General features: G+C 41.8%; 1 protein-coding gene across 1 annotated transcript in view; it reads left to right on the top strand.

The window, feature by feature from the left end:
- MYOCD (myocardin) overlaps positions 1-21,098 on the top strand; it is a 140,631-nt gene that overhangs the window by 80,100 nt on the left and 39,433 nt on the right. Inside the window, 4 exon segments of the mRNA XM_030207977.1 lie at positions 7,012-7,131; positions 11,803-12,050; positions 20,238-20,377; positions 20,380-20,393. Of these exon segments, the coding sequence (XP_030063837.1) occupies positions 7,012-7,131; positions 11,803-12,050; positions 20,238-20,377; positions 20,380-20,393 (522 nt within the window).

Below are 21,098 nucleotides of genomic sequence, written 5' to 3'. Positions count from 1 at the left end.
GATGGGGGGAGGGGGGGGAGGGGGGCGCAGAGGTGGACCGGGGAGAGAGCCTGTTGTTAAACATTTACCAGCACACCACTGTCTAGTGCTCACCCATCCAACCTGTTGGCTCACCCAAAAATTGACTTCTGGCTACGCCACTGTTTAGTATGCTACCAACAAGATCTTCCAGACCCTCTGCATCTATGAAACTTTCTATATCTGATTTCTTCTGGTGAAAATCCCTCATATGAGGCTTCATCAGATTCTGTATCTGCTAAAACCAGCTCCATACACTCTCAGCAAAGAATAGTGTGTGCTTCTGTGTTCTGTTGGCCTTTCCTGCCACTGGTCTCTGCCTACCCATCCTCCATGGTCACTCCATTCTTTTGCTTCTCTGAAGATGGTAGCTGGCAACCGCTCTTTCACAGTTACAGTGGAAGCTGCAGCATTGGTATTGTTCTCTTAAATAAGTCTTTCAGACTGAATGGATGGTAGACTACAGTGGGTCATACTTGCAGACCTCCTTCTTTCTTCTGTTTTTGACGAGTGCCAGTGCTGACCCTAGATTTGTGAGCTGCCTTCCCCCTTCTGCTTCTACCATCCTTCAAACACATTACCCTTCCTAAGTATTATAATTCAGTTGAACTGGATTTTAAACGTCATGGAATAGGGACTCTCTCTCTCTTTTGTGTCTTTACAATGATGTGTAACCCGGTAGTGCTTTGGAAATAAGTGTTGTTGTTGTTGTTGTTAGTAGTGTTAGTACTAGGTATTCTTTTTATGTGGAATCAGAAGGTAAAATGTTTTTACAAAACACTTCTCTTTGCTTCTGGATCAGATATACTGATGGCTCTCTCAGTTCTCTCTCTCTCTCTCTCTCTCTCTCTCTCTCTCTCACTCTTCCTCTCACTGTTAGGTTGATAAGAGTTTTACCTTGTAGTCACCAGCTAGAAACCCTGCAAAAGTTGTAAAAACACACTTTTTTTGTTTGTTTGTTTGTTTGTTTGTTTGTGATCCAGATCTCTCTCTGTCTGTGTGCTCTCTCGGGGGAATTTTTGTTTATCTTTTGATACCTTCTCTACTTCTACAAAGGAAATATTTTGCTGAAGAAGCAAGGGCAGGATCTCTTCTATCTACGAAAACCTAATGTAAAATGGTGTCCTACTCTGATCCCGTGATGTTTATTCCTGGCAAGCTGCTGACATCATCACCCATGGCTTGTTTGACTCTTTGTAAAAGAGTTTCATCGTGATTGGCTGAAGTGCTTCATACCCCCCCCCCCCCCCCTCAGAGTGGCTGCAATGTGTCAGTGCTCACAGCTGCACCTTTGGTAAAACTTAATGATACAGGTGGCAATTCAGTTAAAATTGCAGTCCCATTCATTCAGTTCAGCAAAGGCAAAAAACCAAAAATTCCCCCATTTGTCAAATTTTCACATTCTTACAAAAACAAATGCATTTCCTTAACAGCCATTAACCACTACCATTTGCCACTTCTTTGTTGGAACTTAAATTCTTTCTATTCTGTGATCACAAATTTAGTATATTGCTTTGCAAAATAAATAGTAAAACAATTTTATGGAACAATAGCACCAAGTAGTAAATGAAAAATATCTTTTTCAAACATATATATTCCAGTGTCCAGCCCCAGAGTCCTGAACCTGGAGTAGAGCTCTCCCTCTGAGCTGCACTGCCCTTCTAGAACACACACAGGCAACCACAGGGAGGAAATGAGCAATTAGATTGGCCCCCAGTGACTTTACAGAAGAGCAGGGTGTCCTGCATAGCCTCCCGAGCAATTGTTAACCTAGACTAGACAGCTCCTTGGCTCTGCTCCACAATCCCTCATTCCTGAGTCTTTGTTACACTCTGTACTTGGCATTGGGCATCACAGTTTTCCAAGCACTTATGGCAGCAAGCCAAAAAAATGATCTGCCGTGGTTGTGGAAGTATCTGGGGTTTATAAGATTCCACGGGTCCCGTCTGCTGGTAAAGAAGGGACAGCTGATCCTATCAGCAGGCAGTCCAACAGACAAAGGATTTATGTTTGGAAATTAGTTTAACATTTCCCAATAGATTTCTAGGAAATCAGTTTTTCTTCAAGTGCATGTTTGTGTTATGAAAGCTGTGAAGGACTTTCTACCTCCTACTAACTTCGCTCCACACTGTGGAAAAGGAAGCACAGATCAAGTTTCAAATCTATTAATATTTTCTATACCACCCATCGCACCATCTGGGTGGTTTACAATATAATCAATGTTAATATATGATAGAAGAAAAGAAAATACATCTTCAAGAGTTAAGTAGAGAAGTAAAAGAAAACAGTTGTCATGTTCCAAAACCCGGTGCCACTTCCCCCCGCCCCCCCCCCCCCCCCATCACAGCCACTGGAAAAAAAATTAGGTAGTGTAAGTCTTAGCAAAGAGAAGCATTTTCAGATGTGATTTAAACTTCTCAAAAGATTTTAAGAGACCAAGGGGTCCTTTTACTAAGCAGCGGGAAAAAGGGCTCTGCAGTAGCAGCAGGGGCCATTTTTCCCATGTGCCAGGGCCCTTTTACCACAGCGGTTAATAGCCCCAAAAAAGCCATGGGATAAGATAAGCCTTACCATGTGGCCATGCGGGGAAGCATTTATCGCCACCCCATTGAGGGTTTACCGCTGGGTTAGCGTCGCACTAGAGAAAAAAAGTTTTCTGAAGCATCGGAAATGGTGTGCGCTCCAGCCAGATTTACCGCTGGCAGCTGCGTTGGGCCAGCTGTAGTTCCGTTTTAGCGTGCGGTAAGCCCGCGTTGGGCTTACCGCCGCTTTGTAAAAGACCTCCTAACCGAGCATCATCTAGATAGCCTTTGTTCAGCAGAAACTTGTCTCACAACCACAGAGCTTTTGTATTTGGGCTTTTCATACCTTTGTGTTAATCATGTTGGTAAAAGAGGACGTCTGGGTCTTATTTTTGCTGAAAGGCTGGATATTCATTGTTACAATTTGCAATCTTTTTCAGAGAAAACATTTTTATTTCTGTTTGAATATTCCTTTGCCTATAAATTTTCTGTTACTATATAACCCTCTTCCACTTACATTAAGATTAATAACCACTGCTGATCTACAACACCTGATCACTTGCCTTGCATTGAACTCAGCTCATCCGGTCATTCTAGGAGACATTAATACTGATCCAAATGCCCCTTATTGTATGGATTTTTTTTTTTTTACATCAACCAGATTTAAGTCTAACTCAATACATTGATAAACCAACTCATCCTGCTGGCCCATGTACTTGATTTGTTCATATCAGATTCTGCAATATCATTGTTTCAGGTTACTTATCACTCATTGCCATGGACTGATCTTTCACTCATTGAGCTTTCCCTTAAATGTTCTTCTACCATCAACGTTCTAGGACAATGGACAAGGTATTACAAGATATTAGTAATTTGACTCTTTCCTTCTTACCGTGAAGCCTCTTACAGACCCTCCCAATAAGTAGAATGATTCCTTGAAGTGTATCCTTGATAAATTGGGCCCAATTAACAACTTCTACTACTCAGTCTGTTTGTAGAGACCCATGGTTTAATGCCAGTCTTTTTCTACTGAAGCACCAGTTGACTGTGCTTGAACATAAGTGGAGAAAAGATCCACAAGAGAATTATCTTCTTGTATATAAAATTCAGGCTGCTTTCTACACACACACAAAAAAAAAGCTATTTTAATTACAAAAAAGGATTTAGTTTTCAGCATTGACAGCGAAAGCACCAAATTCAGATACTTTGTTCTTACCTTGAGGATTTCTGGAAGTGGTCTGATTTCTTTCAGTAGGGTGCTGATGTGACTCATGGAGGCATATTTTTAAAGCACTTAGAGGGTCTTTTACTAAGGCGTGCTCACGTTTTTGGCGCGCACTAAAATTGGGTATGCGCTAAACGTTAGAGATGCCCATAGGAATGCATTGGCATCTCTAACGTTTAGCATGCGCCAAAAACATGAGCAGGCCTTAGTAAAAGACCAATTTGACTGTTATGTGAGTAACCCATGGACATATCCTAACTCTTCCTTTCCCTCTCTAAGTTCTCCCCAACTGTCTTTACCATACATGTATCTCACTCTACCATAATATCACCTTGATATTAATCGCCACTTGTATTTGTTCATACCGGAAATTGTTAACGCCGATTACGTACCATGTAAGCCACATTGAGCCTGTAAAAAGGTGGGAAAATGTGGGATACAAATGCAACAAATAAATAAAACCTTGTTAAGTGCTTTGAAAATGAGCCCCTTATAATTTGTATACTGTGGTTACAAATTGTTTTCCAAACCTCTGCCATATCTTTTCTTTTGCTACCAGCTAGGTGACAGGAAGACGTTTTAGGTTTAATGATATATCGGGTGTAATTTTCACTGCTGCTGCTGTTATTGTCTCTCTCCTCTATCAGGTTTCACATTACATATAAAAGACTCCCTTGGCTGTTCGAGGTTTTTAATTTGGCATTGTAACCTATTAGAGTTAAAATTATTTATTATCACTGTATGTGATCAGAGCCCACCCTCCTACTGTCGCTGCCTTTTTTACATCATCTCTGCAGGAGGAAGTCAGAAATCCTGCAGCAGAGCCGTTGGTTCACCAGGTGACTCACATAAATTACTATGAACTCTGGCTGCTGAAAATGTTGCAGGCCTTGAGGAGATGTTCTTAGCATCCGAGATTTATAAACACATAAGAATTGCCATACTGGGTCAGACCAAAGGTCCCCCGCCATCCTGTTTCTAATAGTGACCCATCCAGGCAGAATCCCAAAAAGCAGCAAGATTACACGCTACTGACCCCCAGGAATTACTGGGTGACTTCCCCCAGTTCTACCTTAATAGCAGTTTATGGAATTTATCTCTAGGAATTTGTCCAGACCTTTTCTAAACACAGCTATGCAAACTGCTTTTACCACATCCTCTGGCAACAAGTTTCAGTGCTTAACTATTTTCTCCTATTTGTTTTAAAGGTAATAATACTATAGAATTTCATGGCGTGTCCCCTAGTCTTTACACTTTTTGAAAGAATAAACAGTCATTACCCTTTCCACTCCACTAAGGATTTTGTAGACCTCAATCATAGCTCCCCTCAGCCGCCTCTGCTCCAAACTGAAGAGCCCTAACCTCTAGCTTTTCATTGTATGAGAGTCATTCAATCCCCTTTACCATTTTGGTCAACTTTCTTATACCTTTTCTAATTCTTCTGAATCTTTTTTTTTTTTTTTAAGGTGCCATCAATACATGGAAATATATATGTGGGCTTCCAAGATGGTATTTTTAAACAACGTCCATGCCCGATGTAAATTGTTAATCTTTGTAGCTGCTCCTTTTAGCTTAATTCATTATATTGTCCCTTTTGAAATGTATTTATTTATTTATTTATTTATTTATATCCTGCATTATCCCAAACAAGTTCGGATTCAATGTGGCTAACAATAAACATTTGCAGAAAGTACAATACTTAGCATACATAGTAATAATACAATACACAAACTTCACTACTGTTGAATAACAAGAGCAGGGTTTCAAGCAAGCCTGAGAGCTAACAATTACAAGTGTGAGTAAGGGATTTACTAAATAAAAATGCTTTCAACAGCTTACAAAGTAAGAGGTAATTGGTAATGTATCTTAATGGATTAGGCAGAGAATTCCATATCTTCGTACCTTGATAGGTAAAACCTGCATTATGAATAGATTTATAATGAAGCTTCTTGCAACTTGGGTAATGAAGAATAAGATAGAACTGCCTTTATGAAATGCTTTTCCTACATCTAGAGACTATTGAGTTTTACATGTAGCATGATAATAAACTATATAAAATTTGATAAGTACACAAAATTTAAAGGTAATATGGGAATTTATTGGAAACCAATATAATTTAGGTAGGAGAAGGGGATGCCTTGGTATAACAATGAACTCTACAAACAAGATGGGCAGCGGTGTGCTGATTGAAGTTTCTTAACTAAGGAGTACTTTAAACCTGAGTAAACAGCATTACAGTAATCAAATTTAGAGAGTATTAGTGTTTAGACCAAAGAATGGAAGATTGAATTTGTAAAGAAAGGTCTCAATCACTTCAGTCTCCACAATGTATTAAAGATACTGGATATCACCTTAGACACCTGAGGTTCAAATGGCATATAGTGGTCAATAGTTATACCTAAGATTTTCACAGTGGTAATTAATGAGTAAGTCATATTATCTATAGTGAAGTTCCTAATAGCCATAGCAATAGGGATTAGCCAGGATTAAGAACTTGGTTTTGTCTTTGTTTAGTTTTAATTTGACATCAGCAGCACAGGATTCCATCAGATCCAAACCATGTTTGATAATAGGCAAGATTTCAACTATATTGTTTGTAAATGGTAAAATCATCGGGAAACATAAAGGTATTAAAACCTCTGGATTCCAGTAAACTACCTAGTGGAGCCATCATTAAATTGAACAGAATGGGAGAAAGAGGGGACCCCTGGGGATCACCACAAACAGAGGACCAAAGTTGAAGACATAAGACCACTGAACCATGACAGGACTATGCTGTAGATGACAAAATGATCCATCAAACTAAGTAAAATACAACGGTCAACTTAAATGCTAACACAATAGATTTCCTTAGTGTTCAGTTATTAACTTAAATCTGTTCAGCTTATGGTCCCTATTACCAAGTAGACCCAAGACTGTTTCCCCTCATACAGAGTCCTGCGTTCCTCAGGGTACACACAGCAGGCACTAGAAACATATACTGAGTAAAACTGCTCTTTAGATAAGTTCTCTCTCCTTCATCATTAGGCATGCAGTGAGGTTAACCAGAGTAGGACTACATCTTCCGAATCTGACCAAAAAGTATTCAGAATGCTCCACATCAGCTAGGAAAAAGAAAAGGAAGCCAGGGAAATTAACACAGTACTAGAAATAGATCTAACACAGCAGAGAAGTTGTACTGACAGACTGTGTGCTGCTTGTGATATGAATCATTGCTTTGCTAATAAGAAATCACTCTGGTTTCAGAATCATTCCCAGGGCTCTGAAAAGGATGCAGATGAATCAGAATATGGTCTAAATAATCAGAGCTCAAAAGAGACCAATGGACACTTGTCTCCTTCCATTCCTGTCCCACCAGCAGTGAAGGTATGACATAAACCTCTCGATGCAAAATCTTTGAGGCATCTTCTAACTGTGTGATGTCAGCAGCTCTGCAGTTAGGAAGGGCAGACAGTGGAGTCTTGGAATGTTCTTTCTTTATGTCCTTAAAATTGATTTTCTTTCCCCTCCCACCTCTGCAGTACAGTACAGGGAATTGGAAGACCGTGCACTGCTCTTGTATGTTTCCAGTACAGAACTGGCTCGTTCTTTCCAAATATATAAAGGGGTCAACATTCAAAAGGGTTTATGCAGGTCACTTCTGAGTTAACTACGTAAATCCTTTTCATTTAAACTGGGACCTAACTAAAGAATTTTTGGCCAAACAACTTCCCATTGAGTCAAAAGTTTTCAGTCCACAGAGAGAGGGATTGGAGGCATTGGTGGGCAGCTCTGCAACTTAACCAAATAGCAGTGGAAAACTTCCATTATCCATTTAAGGACGACAACATAAATAGTTCTCCTAACATAAACAGGTAACTTATTTGTTTAAGTTTATGAAAATACATAGAGAGAACATACCATCAAATCACAACGGTGTATATTTAAAACAAATAGGAGAAAATATTTTTTCACTGAAGTATAGTTAAACTTTGGAACTCATTGTCAGAGGATATGGTAAAAGCAGTTGGCATAGCAGCGATTAAAAAAAGGTTGGACAAATTCCTGGAGGTAAAGTCCATAAACTGTTATTATGATGGAACCTGGGGAAAGCTACTGTTTATCCCTGGGGATAGGTAGAATGGGATCTTGCTACTTTTTGGGATTCTGTCAGTTGTGACTGGATTGGCCACTGTTGGAATCAGGATGTGGGGCTTGGCTCTAATAAGGCAACAGTTTTCATTCTTAAGTTCTTATCTGCTGTGCAGTTACAAAATGTTCTCTGTGTTAACTGAATAGTTAAAAAATGAAACAAATGCTCTCCACAGCTCACACTGATGTGTTCTAGTTACTGTGGGGCCAATATTCAGACCGTGGGAGTTGGCCCTGCTAACTCCCTAACTCCCGCAGTCAGCGCTAAACCTGGATATTCAGTGCCAGGCTATTTCCGGTGACCGGCATTGAATATCTGGTTTATTTTTGGTGGGTTTGAACATAACCAGATAAATATCAATAAATATCAATATTTAAACCGGCCAAAGATATCCCATGTATTCCCACGGCCAAATATATCCGCTAAAGTGGGGCTGAAAATTGGCGGTTAGCTGGTTATGTAGCTCTATATAACCGGATAGCCGCTAATTTGAATTTCTCTCTGGCGTCTATCAGTAACCAATGCAGTCTTAGAAAAAATGGTGTTATTTTGTCCAACTTATGAAAAGAATATATTAGTCCAATAGCTATATTTGGACTGTTTGTAATTTCTTGAATACTAACAGAACATCCAGAAAATATGATATTGAAATAGTCCATTTGCGATAACAACAAAGATTGTACAACCAAATAGGTTATTAGCTCAAGATATTTCCTAATTATTCTTAGCTTCCTCAATAGCATGATGGGCTGTTTTATTATTGACTTGAATATCCAATGGACAACTATTTGCATCCCTAAAATCTGAGAGGAAGAAGTCAAATTGGTATGAATCATCATCTGTGTTAAATACGGTAGCAAATTACTCCAAATGTTATCAGATGTACCCGCCAACAAAAAATGTATTTTCTCCCTATTTAACATCAGCCTTTATGTTGTCACCCAGGTATTGATCAAATCCATATAATTTTGTTAATCTTTTCCAAAGGGGGGGTGGGATGGGACTTGATATACTGCCTTTCTGAGGTTTTTTGCAACTACATTCAAAGCGGTTTACATATATTCAGGTACTTATTTTGTACCAGTATCATTTTCTTCTAATTCTGTTCCATGACTTCATCAGCACGTTATTGAAGTTTAATAATGCTACTACTACTGATCATTTCTATAGTGCTACTAGACGTACGCAGCGCTGTACACATTATATGCAAGTCCCTTGAGGGCTCACAAGCTTAAGTTTTTCTACCTGGGACAATGGAGAATTAAGGGGCACTTTTACAAAGGCGCACCAAAAAGTGTGGGCACGTGTTTTTGGCGCATGCCAGACCTTTATTGTACCGCATCTGGAATAAAGGGAATTTTCTTTTAATGGGCCGGAAAATGGACATGTGGCAAAATGAAAACTGGTGCGTGTCCATTTTTGGCCTGAGACCTTACTGCCACCCATTGACTTAGCGGTAAGGTCTCGACCCTGGCAGTAAGCATGCATCATGCACCAACTGCCGTTACTGCCAGGGTAGGTGCCGGCGGTAGAAAATAGAAAATATTTTCTATCATTTGTTATCAGTGCATGCCAAATTTGAAATTACCACCCGGGGCACACGGTAGCTGGGTGGTAATGATGATTTGGCCTTACATGCCTTTGAAAAAGGGCCCCTAAGTGACTTGCCCAAGGTCACAAGGAACTGTAGTGAGAATTGAACCCCGGTCACCAAGATCAAAGCCTGCTGCACTAACCGTTAGGCTACTCCTTAAAGGGTTGTGCTAATGGTGGGCATTAAGTGTCACACGGAGTGGAGGAGTGGCCTAGTGGTTAGAGCACCGGTCTTGCAATCCAGAGGTGGCCAGTTCAAATCCCACTGCTGCTCCTTGTGATCGTGGGCAAGTCACTTAACTCTGTATTACCTCAGGTACAAACTTAAATCATTGTGAGCCCTCCTGGGACAGAGAAATATCCAGAGTACCTGAATGTAACTCACCTTGACCTACTAATGAAAAAGGTGTGAGCAAAATCCAATAAATAAAATAAAAATATTGAGCACCTAACACAAGAGTTCATATGGGGGGGTGGGGAGTGTGTCTTGTGGTTAAAGCAGATGTCATTAATGTATGTTAACTTCTAATATGACAGATAATGCAGAAGGGTTAAGTACATCTCAAGAGGTGTAGTTAACTGCATCTCATACATTAGCGACACTACTTTTAAAACAAAGTAGCAATCATTGACCCCCATTAGTGGCAGAATCATCATCTCTCGAATTCTGGGATTCACAGAGATTTTGCAGCTATCTCTAATTAATTTTTTTTGTCTGTAATATACATTAATTTCAAAACCTTAGTGCCATTCAGTAAACTGCTTTGTTGGTTATCTAAAAGGCAGTACAGAAAAGCTCGATGAGCATAAACAATTTAGTAACAAAGTAGATGGCGGCAGATAAAGACCAGTGTGGTCCATCAAGTCTGCCTAAGATAAACTCATTATATATGGTATGAAGTGATTTTATATATATATATATATATATATATATATACACATACACCATATGTAATGAGTTTATTATACGCAGACTTGATGGACCACACTGGTCCATCATATATATATATATATATATATATATATATATATATAATAATAATACACACACACCTGATCTTGATTTATCCTTGCTTTTTTTTAGGGCATAGACTGTAGAAGTCTGGCCGGCACTTTCATTGTTCTAAAATTTCCCAAATTGTTGTCATAGCCCCTCAATCATGGCACAGACCTGTAGAAGTCTGCCCAGCGCTGGCTTTCCTACCTAATCTCCCCTAAGCTTCTTTGGATCTGATCCTTCTAAAGAGGATTCCTTTGTGTTTGTCCCACGCTTTTTTGAATTCCATTACAGTTTTCATCTCTACCATCTCCCACGGGAGGGCATTCCAAGTATCTACCACCCTGTCAGTGAAAAAAACTTCAATTCATGCCCTCTAGTTCTACCACCTTCCCATCTCTGGGAAAAGGTTTGTTTGCAAATTAATACCTTTCAAATATTTGAACATCTGTATCATATCACCCCTGTTTCTCCTTTCCTCCAGTGTATACATGTTTAGGTCAGCAAGTCTCTCAATGTACATCTTGCTACGTAAACCCCCTACCATTTTCTTCGCTTCACTGAACCGCTTCAAGTCTTTCAACATCTTTAGCAAGATAAGGCCTCCAAAACTGAACACAATACTCTAAGTGGGGCCTCAACAGCGACTTCTACAGGGACATCAACACCTCGTTTCTTCTGCTAGTTATACCCCTCTGTATGCAGGCTAGCATCCTTCTGGCCGCAGCCACTGCCTTGTCGCACTGTTTCATCACCTTGAGATCTTCAGACACCATCATCTGAAGGTCCCTCTCCTGATCCGAGCTTACCAATCTCTCCCCTCCTATCCAGTACATCTCTGTACCCCAAGTGCATCACTCTGTACTTCATGGCATTAAATTTCAACTGCCAGACCCTTGACCATTCTTCAAGCGTTTGGCGATCTCTTCTCATGGTTTCTACTCCCTCCATGATATTCACTCTTATTGGCTATCTTCATGTCCGCAAAAAGGCAAACTTTTTCATTCTAAATCTTTAGCAATGGCTCGCATAAATATATAAATAGAATCGGCCCCAGCACCAACCCTTGAGGCACTCCACTACTCACCTTCCTTTCCTCAAAGCCAATTCCATTTACCACCACCCTCTGCCGCCTGTCGGTCAACCAAGAATGCCGTCTCTGTAGCTGAAAATCATGTTGTGGAATTGCGCATGTGTGTGTAGCTTGTGTAAGGGTGGGGAATTTTCATATTTTACCCAGGTAACTGGATAAATGACTTCTGAAAATTACCCTCTCTGTTACATTCTCCCATAATTCCTTTCCTCTGTGTTCTAGTCAAAATCATCTGCTGATGGCAAGAATCGCCACAAAAAACCCAAGGACACCAAGCCAAAGGTGAAAAAGTTGAAGTATCACCAATACATTCCACCAGATCAGAAGGCAGAGAAGTCTCCTCCTCCCATGGATTCAGCCTATGCCAGACTCCTGCAGCAACAGCAGCTCTTCCTGCAGCTGCAGATCCTTAGCCAGCAGCAACAGCAGCATCACTTCAGCTATGCAGGAATTCACTCCTCACAGCTCAAGTAAGTATGGCGATAACAGTATATGCATATCAGAGCAGGAAGGATGGCATTTAGACTACAAAACGCATTGTGCATCAGCCAATTACCAGCATTTAGTAACTTGGAAGATTAGTTAGTTAGGTGCCTTTTTACTAAGCCACGTTGACGCCGACGTACCACAACACATGTCAATTTGGAGTTGCCGCCCAGCTACCACGTGGCCGGGCGGTAATTTCATTTTTTTTTTGCACGTTCGCTATGCGCATTGGAAAATATTTTATTTTCCAGTGTGCGGTGAAAACCAGGCGGCAATCGGCATTGCACACACGTTGACGATTATTGCCTGGTTAACGTGTGAGACCTTACCGTTAAGTGAATGGGTGGCAGTAAGGTCTCAGACCCAAAATGGACACGCCAATTTTTATTTTGCTACATGTCCATTTTCCGGTCAAAAAAAGAGCCATTTTTACAGGTGCGCTGAAAAATGGATCGGCGTACGTCCAAAACACGTGCCTACACTACCGCAGGCCATTTTTCAGTGCACCTTAGTAAAGGACCCCTTAGTTGTATGTTTTTGTTTGTGTGGATTTCTTTACTAACAACCAAAACAGCAGCAAGTTGCATAAATAGAGAACAAATCGCAGACGTGCAAATGATAGGGAGAAAAAAAAAGACCTCTGTAACTGTGTTGAAAGACCTCACCTCAGTCTTTCTGCATTTGGTTCCTTTTTCTTTCATTCATCAACTTTTAAAAAAAAATCCAACTCTTTTACATGTGTTTTTTCTATTGCGTGACCATTGTTAACACCATCATTATAAAACTTCATTTCTTATATCTTTATCTTTGCAATACTACTTGATATTTGTAAGCTAGCGCCTTCCTGAAGCAAAAACAATCACTTAATCTTTCGGCACGGTTACTGAGGTCTCTTTTACCTACTCCCTATCATCTGCATGTGTGTGATGTGTTCTCTATTTATTAAACTTGGTGCTGTTTTGGTTGTTGTTGTTGTTGACTTCATAGTTTTAGCACTGGATGTCACTTTTATTTAGTTTTAGATTCCTTACCTCCTTGTTAAAGAATTCACCCAGGACAGATAAAAGCCACTGGCCCATCTACTTTCCCCAGTTCTTCTTGTCCACACTTGTGTCCCAGCTTCCAATGATATCAGCTTGAGGATCCTTTTACTGAGGTGTGCTAAAAATGGCCTGCGGTAGTGTAGGTTTATGTTTTGGCCGCGCGCAGAATCATGGACGTTCGGCAAAATAAAAATTGGCGCGCGCGTCCATTTTGGGTATGAGACCTTACCGCCAATTCTGTAAAAAATGAAATTACCGCCCGGGCCAACACGGTAGCTGGGCGGTAACTCAAAATTGACACGTGTGGGCACACGCAAGCGCTTACGCTGCTTAGTAAAAGGGCCCCTGACTTCTTGTATGATTAGAGGTGCTTATCTAAGTCCAATTTTGTTGTCCTCCTCTTTGGTTCTCTACCTTTTCACTGCTGCTTTTTAGCTCCCATTACTTCCCTCACCCATAACTGTCTTGTCTGTCTGTATTATTTGGATTGTAAGCTCTTTTGAGCAGGGGCTGTCTCTTTGTATCAGGTGTTCAGCGCTGCATGGTCTGGTAGCGCTATACAAATGCTAATAATAATAATCCTATATAAAAACACCCTCAACGTTCTGAGGACACTGATGTCACTGACAGGTCCTCCGGGCATTCCTTCCGGTTCGAAGGGTTCGTGGTGGTGAAGCCACCGAAATCACTGTGTTGGGGCCACGCCCTCGCGTCAAATGTGATGACGTTGAGGGTGGAGCAATGACGTCAGTGACTTCACAACCAACGAATCAGCAGATTGAAGGTGGCATGCGTTGACGAGGTCCGCAACAATGGCGGTGAGTGCCTTCACAACGCCGAAGGGGTGAGTAGGGAGGGAGGGGGTGAGGGAGCAAAACCGTGCTAGCGCCCGTTTCCTTTGCGCCAGAAACGGGCATGTTTTACTAGTAAAAATAAACATACACGTTCACATATTTCAAAGTGTACTCAGCCTCTCCCTTTGGTGTAGCTAAGACTGAATGGGCCCCAGGCAGAAAAATTAAGATGAGCAGATGGACACCATCTTCCCAAGGTAGTGAGGACAGGGGAGGAAGAGGCAAACCTTCAGAGCTCCAGTAACTAATCCCTGCAAAAACCAAACACATTCCAGACCTATATAGAAAACCTGTCATGATAAAGCAGCACTAATGTCCAGAGGTCAATATTCCATCCTCATTTTCTTGATCTTTCCGCTGCTTTTGACACTGTCGATCACAGCATACTTCTCGATACCCTGTCCTCACTTGGATTCCAGGGCTCTGTCCTTTCCTGGTTCTCTTCCTACCTCTTCCTCCGCACCTTTAGTGTTCACTCTGGTGGATCCTCTTCTACTTCTATCCCTCTGCCTGTCGGCGTACCTCAGGGTTCTGTTCTTGGTCCCCTCCTCTTTTCTATCTACACTTCTTCCCTTGGTTCATTAATCTCATCCCATGGCTTTCCTACCATCTCTATGCTGATGACTCCCAAATCTACCTTTCTACCCCTGATATCTCACCTTGCATCCAAACCAAAGTTTCAGCGTGCTTGTCTGACATTGCTGCCTGGATGACTCAACGCCACCTGAAATTAAATATGACCAAAACCGAGCTTCTATTTTCCCCCCCTAACCCACCTCCCGCTCCCCCCGTTTCTATTTCTGTTGATGGCTCTCTCATTTCCCTGTCTCCTCAGCTCGAAACCTTGGGGTCATCTTTGACTCTTCTCTCTCCTTTTCTGCTCATATCCAGCAGACCGCCAAGACCTGTCGTTTTTCTTTACAACATCCGTAAAATCCGCCCCTTTCTTTCGAGCACTCTACCAAAACCCTCATCACACCCTTGTCACCTCTCGTTTAGACTACTGCAATCTGCTTCTTGCTGGCCTCCCACTTAGTCACCTCTCCCCTCCAGTCGGTTCAAACTCTGGCCCGTCTCATCTTCCGCCAGGGTCGCTTTACTCATACTACCCCTCTCTCAAGACCCTTCACTGGCTCCCTATCCGTTTTCGCATCCTGTTCAAACTTCTTCTACTAACCTATAAATGTATTCACTCTGCTGCTCAGTATCTCTACACTGTCCTTCCCTACACCCCTTCCCGTGCACTCCGCTCCATGGATAAATCCTTCTTATCTGTTCCCTTTTCCACTACTGCCAACTCCAGACTTCGCGCCTTCTGTCTCGCTGCACCCTACGCCTGGAATAAACTTCCTGAGCCCTACGTCTTGCCCCATCCTTGGCCACCTTTAAATCTAGACTGAAAGCCCACCTCTTTAACATTGCTTTTGACTCGTAACCACTTCTAACACTCGCCTCCACCTACCCTCCTCTCTTCCTTCCCGTTCACATTAATTGATTTGTTTGCTTACTTTATTTATTTTTTGTCTATTAGATTGTAAGCTCTTTAAGCAGGGACTGTCTTTCTTCTAGTTGTGCAGCGCTGCGTATGCCTTGTAGCGCTTAAAAATGCTAAATAGTAGTAGTAGTAGTAGACTCCAGGACTCAAATAGCAATTCTTCCTTTAAAAGGCAGGTCTTTAAATAACATATACTTCCTGCTGGAAAACCAGAATAAATCAGACTGCTACAGATCCCCACACCGAAACTAAAGACTAGCAGAATACGTTCAGAATACAGATTAAAACCTCAAATTCAGAATAAGCAACCTCTAACTAGCAATAGGAACCTCCGAGAAGTCTCAATGCAAGGCAATGTTAGAGAAACAGAAATGTATTTCCTTCTGCACTGTGTAACTATCAGGGTTGCACTTGCACATTTCAAAAGCTGACATACTCCAGACAGCTGAAAATAAAATGTATTCTCCTTTTGTTGTCTGTACATTTTATATTACTAATCTGCTCTGGTCCCGACCTCACCATGTGATTTTTCTTGTGCCATTTTCATCTAAGTTCTTTACGTGATCTTGTTTTATTTCTTTTTTTCTCCTGTCTTCCTTTCGTCTCTACAGCTGTCTGACATTGATGGTTCTTGTAATCGTATTTTTCTGTTCTGTGCACCTCCACTCCACACTTAGATTACCCTCATTCTCCCTTTCTCTCATCCTCTACTCCTCAGTTTCTTTTTTTCCTATCGCAACTACCTATTTATTTATTTTTATTTACTATTTCTGCATTTGTACCCCACATTTTCCAATCTAGCTGTCAGTTCAATGTGGTTACAATTACTTCGGATAGACAGTTATATGCTTCTTGGAGTAGTCAAGAGCTTAGTTCATGATCTGTTAGTGGTCAAGCATACTAGGTGTGTTGGTGGTTGTTGAAGCCGACTGTGGGGTTCGTTGAAGAAAAACTTTCTGAAGAAGTGAGCTTTCAGATGCTTGCGGAAGGTTGTGTAGTCATTCGTGCATTTTAGTGCTTTTGATATTGTGTTCCAGATCTTGGGGCAGATGTATGTAAAGCTGGTTGAGTATAAGGATTTGTATTTTAGTCCTTAGCACTTAGGAAAGTGTAGCGTGATGTAGTATCTTGCTTCCTTGATTGCATTACTTATAGCTAATTCAAGTAGGTTTGACATGTAGTCTCGGCAGACATTTTAAAGAAGCTGCAGCAGAGTGGGACCAGTGAAACGGGCAGGAAAGAGTGGGGATCATTCCTGCCCCCAAGAGGCCACTAGAGCATCAGGATGCATTGAGGTACATTCGGGGAGGGCACCCTGACTCAAAGCTGGAGTGGAGGGGAGGGGAGGTGGATAGAGTCATGGGAGGGAGGGGGCTGTAAAAGGGGTGGATGGAGTGTGGGTGACAATTGCCCTGGGCCCCCATACCATAGGAGGCCCCAAACCTGCCTCAAGCTAAAAGAGGCATAGGCTGAAGACCAGCTTTTGGGCTCCCTCCCTGGTTTCGGCCTAGGCCCCTGAATGTCTAACATCAGCCTGAGGGGGGACATAGAGCACATGGAGGACACTGCTCATGGACAGGAGCGAAAGGAAAGGTGGGGGGGGGGACATGCTGCTCCTGGATGTTTGCTTGTTTGAAAATGTACATCTTTTTAAATTTTGTATTCAGCAGAGTATGAAAGAAAATGCATTTATCTTACTTTTACCAGTATTTTTACTGTTTATAGAATCTGACTTTCTTGGGGGGGGGGGGGGGGTTGAAGGTGACTGTGCGGTGAGGGCAGGACTGGGTGGGCCAAGGGTGGGGATGGATGAGATTTACTTGTGGTGGGGAGGGTTAGATTCCCATGGGGACAGGCAGAGACAGGTTAGATTTTTGTCCCCACGCAACACTGTACTGAACATGCCTACGTGCAGGTCCCATTAAAAGTATGTGTCACCTTGTCACTGTGTATACAAATCCTTGGGGTAATTTTATAAAAGCCCTTTCATGTGTGAACAAACCTTTAGAAAATTATCCCAGGCTGTATTACATCTAGCATTATAAGCATAATTCTTGTAATTTTTATTTAAAGGCACTTATAATGTGTCACCAAATGTATAATTTGCCTTTTGAAAATTTACCTCACCGTCTTTGATACTCTGCAGCTTTTGGAAATCCATCCCTTTGTGTAAGTATATCTGTTTGTAGCCACTCAACAGTTGGTTTTACTGTGCTCAGAGGAAGGCAAATATCTTTTTATAGTTCACCGTTGTTGAAACCTTTTCTTTTCATAACATTTAAAATGCAAAAACACATTGCACTGTGGGTCATTTGAATAGTTCAGCATGGAGAAAAGCCCTAGGAGCAGATCTTTATCATAGTATTTTAAGTAGAGCTTATTTGTGTGGGAAACAACTCTGGGGCAGGTCAGGGATGTGAATATCACTCATTCCCTCAACCAGCTTTTTACACTGGGGCCCTATCGCTTCATCAATCAATGCAATTCTCATGATGTTTGTGCTGAAAGATTCAAAAAGTTAAATTATGACAGTTATTATGTTTCATCAGATAGTTCCATATTACAAATGCAAACATTCTAAGCAGTTTAAATTTACTGTATTTTTTTCTGACTATCCTCCTCTGTACAGCATCTCTTTACTCCTTCCCATCCAATACTCAGAAAACCATCTTGCTTAGTCCATCACCTTTCCGTTAATTACTCATCCACAAAACCTTTTTCTTACTACTTTCTTTGCAGTGGAGGCGGAGTCTACTGGACAACCAGGGAACCTGTTTCTAATCCCACTGTTCTCCTTGTGATCTTGGGCAAGTCACAATAACCTCCATTGCTTCAGATAGAGAATGACACGGGGCGGGGACCCGCAGTAACCGGGGATGGGGACGGGGACAGAGCCTGCAGGGACAGATCTCACAGGGATGGGGCAGGGATGGGGACAGAGCCCGTGAAGACGGGGACAAACTTTGTCCCCATGTCACTTTCTACTTTGAAACCTTTTAATGAACTGGACTGTTATTATGTTTGATTGATGCAGATGAAATTTTTATTTTTTTGGAAAAACAAGCAAACATGCTGGCCGCAGCTAGCAAATTTGCATGGGGGGATCATGTACATCCTGCTACCAGTACATCGTCTAAGAAGACAATTTCTATTGCAGGAGGGACTGTGGAAGACAGCTAGACTGAATCCTGAGATTGTTGATGACTTCATTCATCCGCAGATTAAAAAATCATAACAGTCCTTCATAGGGCATATTTTCCCCGCTAGAGCATACAGAACAGGTTTTTTTGTACCCCTGGACATTTTAACAGGGTGGATTAGGATTCCTTGGAGTAGTAGAAGTCAGCTATTGTTGGGGTTGGAAGGGTAGAGGGGGGTGGTGGTCAGAGGGTTTATTATAGCTGCTCGTTGTTGTTATTGTTTTCTATTTGTAATTTATACACAACAGTTACACAGCATATTGTTTCTTTTATGCTTTAACAAAAAGATTTAAATATAATCATAAGTGTTCGAGGCTTCTGTAAATGAGAACAGAGGTGATGGGATGGGGACGGGAACAGGGCCTGCGGGGATGGGAAAAAGATGGAGATGGGGCCTGCAGGGACGAGGTAGGGGACAGAGACAGAACCAAGGTGACGGGACAGGGACAAATTACCTGTGTCATTCTCTACTTCCGATACAAAATTAGATTGTGAGCCCTCCAGGGACAGGGAAATACCTCAATGTAACTCACCTTGAGCTATACTGGGGGGGGGGGGGGGGGAAGAAAATCCAATAAATCTACTTCTTATCATAAATTCACCAATTTATTTCTTTTAGTCATTCCTATACAATTCTGAGCAAAAAAAAAATCAAACAAGATGCTATCCTTACTTCTTCCTTATAGGAAACCATCAGGTACAGGTTCTTCTACTGCACAACCTTCTAAGAACAATTGCCTACCCCTCCACCCTATCTCTGAAATTATTAGTGCTACTGCTGACTAAGGCCTCTCAGTCTATGGAGACCATCCAATTCCCTTTTTGCAGTGATAGAATTCCCAGAATTATGAGATTCATCTCCCCCCCACCACCCCCCCCCACCCCCCACCCCCCCCCCCCCCCCCCCCCCCCCCCCCCCCCCCCCCCCCCACCCCCCCCACCCCCCCCCCCCCCCCACCCCCACCCCCCCCCCACCCCCCCCCCCCCCCCCCTTTACCAGATTTTCTCTTACTTTTATCCTGCTCTGTGTCTGAGAAGATCAGTCTGGGCAACTTCAGCTTCCCTTGCTGGTTAGGATTGTAGGATAAGTCTTATCCAAGACTGTCCTTCTCTCCTATCAGTACTATTATGTCAATCACTTTCCTTTGCTAGGACTTGAGTGTATCACCTCCTATATTGTGCCCGAGTTCAGCAATTTTAGAGACTTCACTAGATGTAATGCACTACTATAAAGCTTCCTCTTTTTAAGCAGAACATATTTCACACCTTCCCTTCTAAGAACCCCATTCTCTAATCTGCATTAATGGAAGGATAAAACAAATCCCTCTTCCTCTCATTAAACCTTCCTCATAGGAGTTTTCAGTCTTGAACTATGTGCCATGCATAGCATGACTCATAGGGCCAAATGACTCATTTTGTCTCTGATGTTAAAAGATATTCATGTTGCCATGTAGCACTCATCCATCTGGAAACTGCCACAAGCTTCAGAGCCTTTTCCAACAGTAAAATTTAAAAGAATGATGAATGATGCATGATGCCAGGACACAAATACAAACAGTCATGTTTCTACATTTTCCAGGCAGCCAAGTGGCCAAGCTGTCAAGAGTTCTGACTCTTCATCTTCCACGGTCAGCAGCAGCCCTTCTTTGTCCCCTGTGAAGAGCACTTTCTCAGGACAAGGCAGTATGGCTTCCCTCAAACCAGACCCTCTGCCATCCAATCTGATGACCTGAAAGTAAGTTTGGAATATGTACTTTTGACTTATGAAAACCCCTCAATTATAGGGAAGCTCATATGGTAATTAGCAACTGCAAATAAATAAGACTGCAGAATGACTGTGATATATAATAAGCAATAACTTCTATCAGCATCATGGAAGTTAGCGCCATGCCCATAAGAAATTGAAGTGCATTGTATGAAGGTTTGAAATAACATGAATCCCCTCTTCAAAGAAACTTACTGCTTCTGTATTGTAGTAAAAACTGTCCTGGATGTTTTCATTCTTTCTCTCTTTTCCTTAATGAAGTGTTAAAGATTGTCATGGGAAACCCTTGTCATGCTATAAAGGAGATAAGGCCTTCACTTTATAAACTGGTATGGGATCCCTATGTGTCCTGAGAGAACTTTTCCATGTTATTATAAGGGACTTCAACCCCTTTATCAATTGCCCCAAATTCCCCTATGTATCTTGGGAAAGCACTTTCATTTATACCAAAGATGCATTATGGGAGAAATAATGATTTTAAAATGTTGACAATGTGACACAATCCGTTATGGTACTTGGAATTATGACCTAGGAGTAGCCCACAAAATCTTCTGCTTCACTTTCAACGGAACGTGAGTCCCCAGTGGAGCCAATGCCCCCTATAAGTATGCCACTCTGACTAATGGTTCACCAAAACCACCCACCCGACCCCTAGCAGCCCTATCATGAGAATCA

The sequence above is a fragment of the Microcaecilia unicolor genome, chromosome 6 (assembly GCF_901765095.1).
Source record: "Microcaecilia unicolor chromosome 6, aMicUni1.1, whole genome shotgun sequence".
Classification (NCBI taxonomy): Eukaryota; Metazoa; Chordata; class Amphibia; order Gymnophiona; family Siphonopidae; genus Microcaecilia; species Microcaecilia unicolor.
Note: the sequence above shows the minus strand (reverse complement) of the source record. Positions and strands in the feature narration are given on the sequence as shown.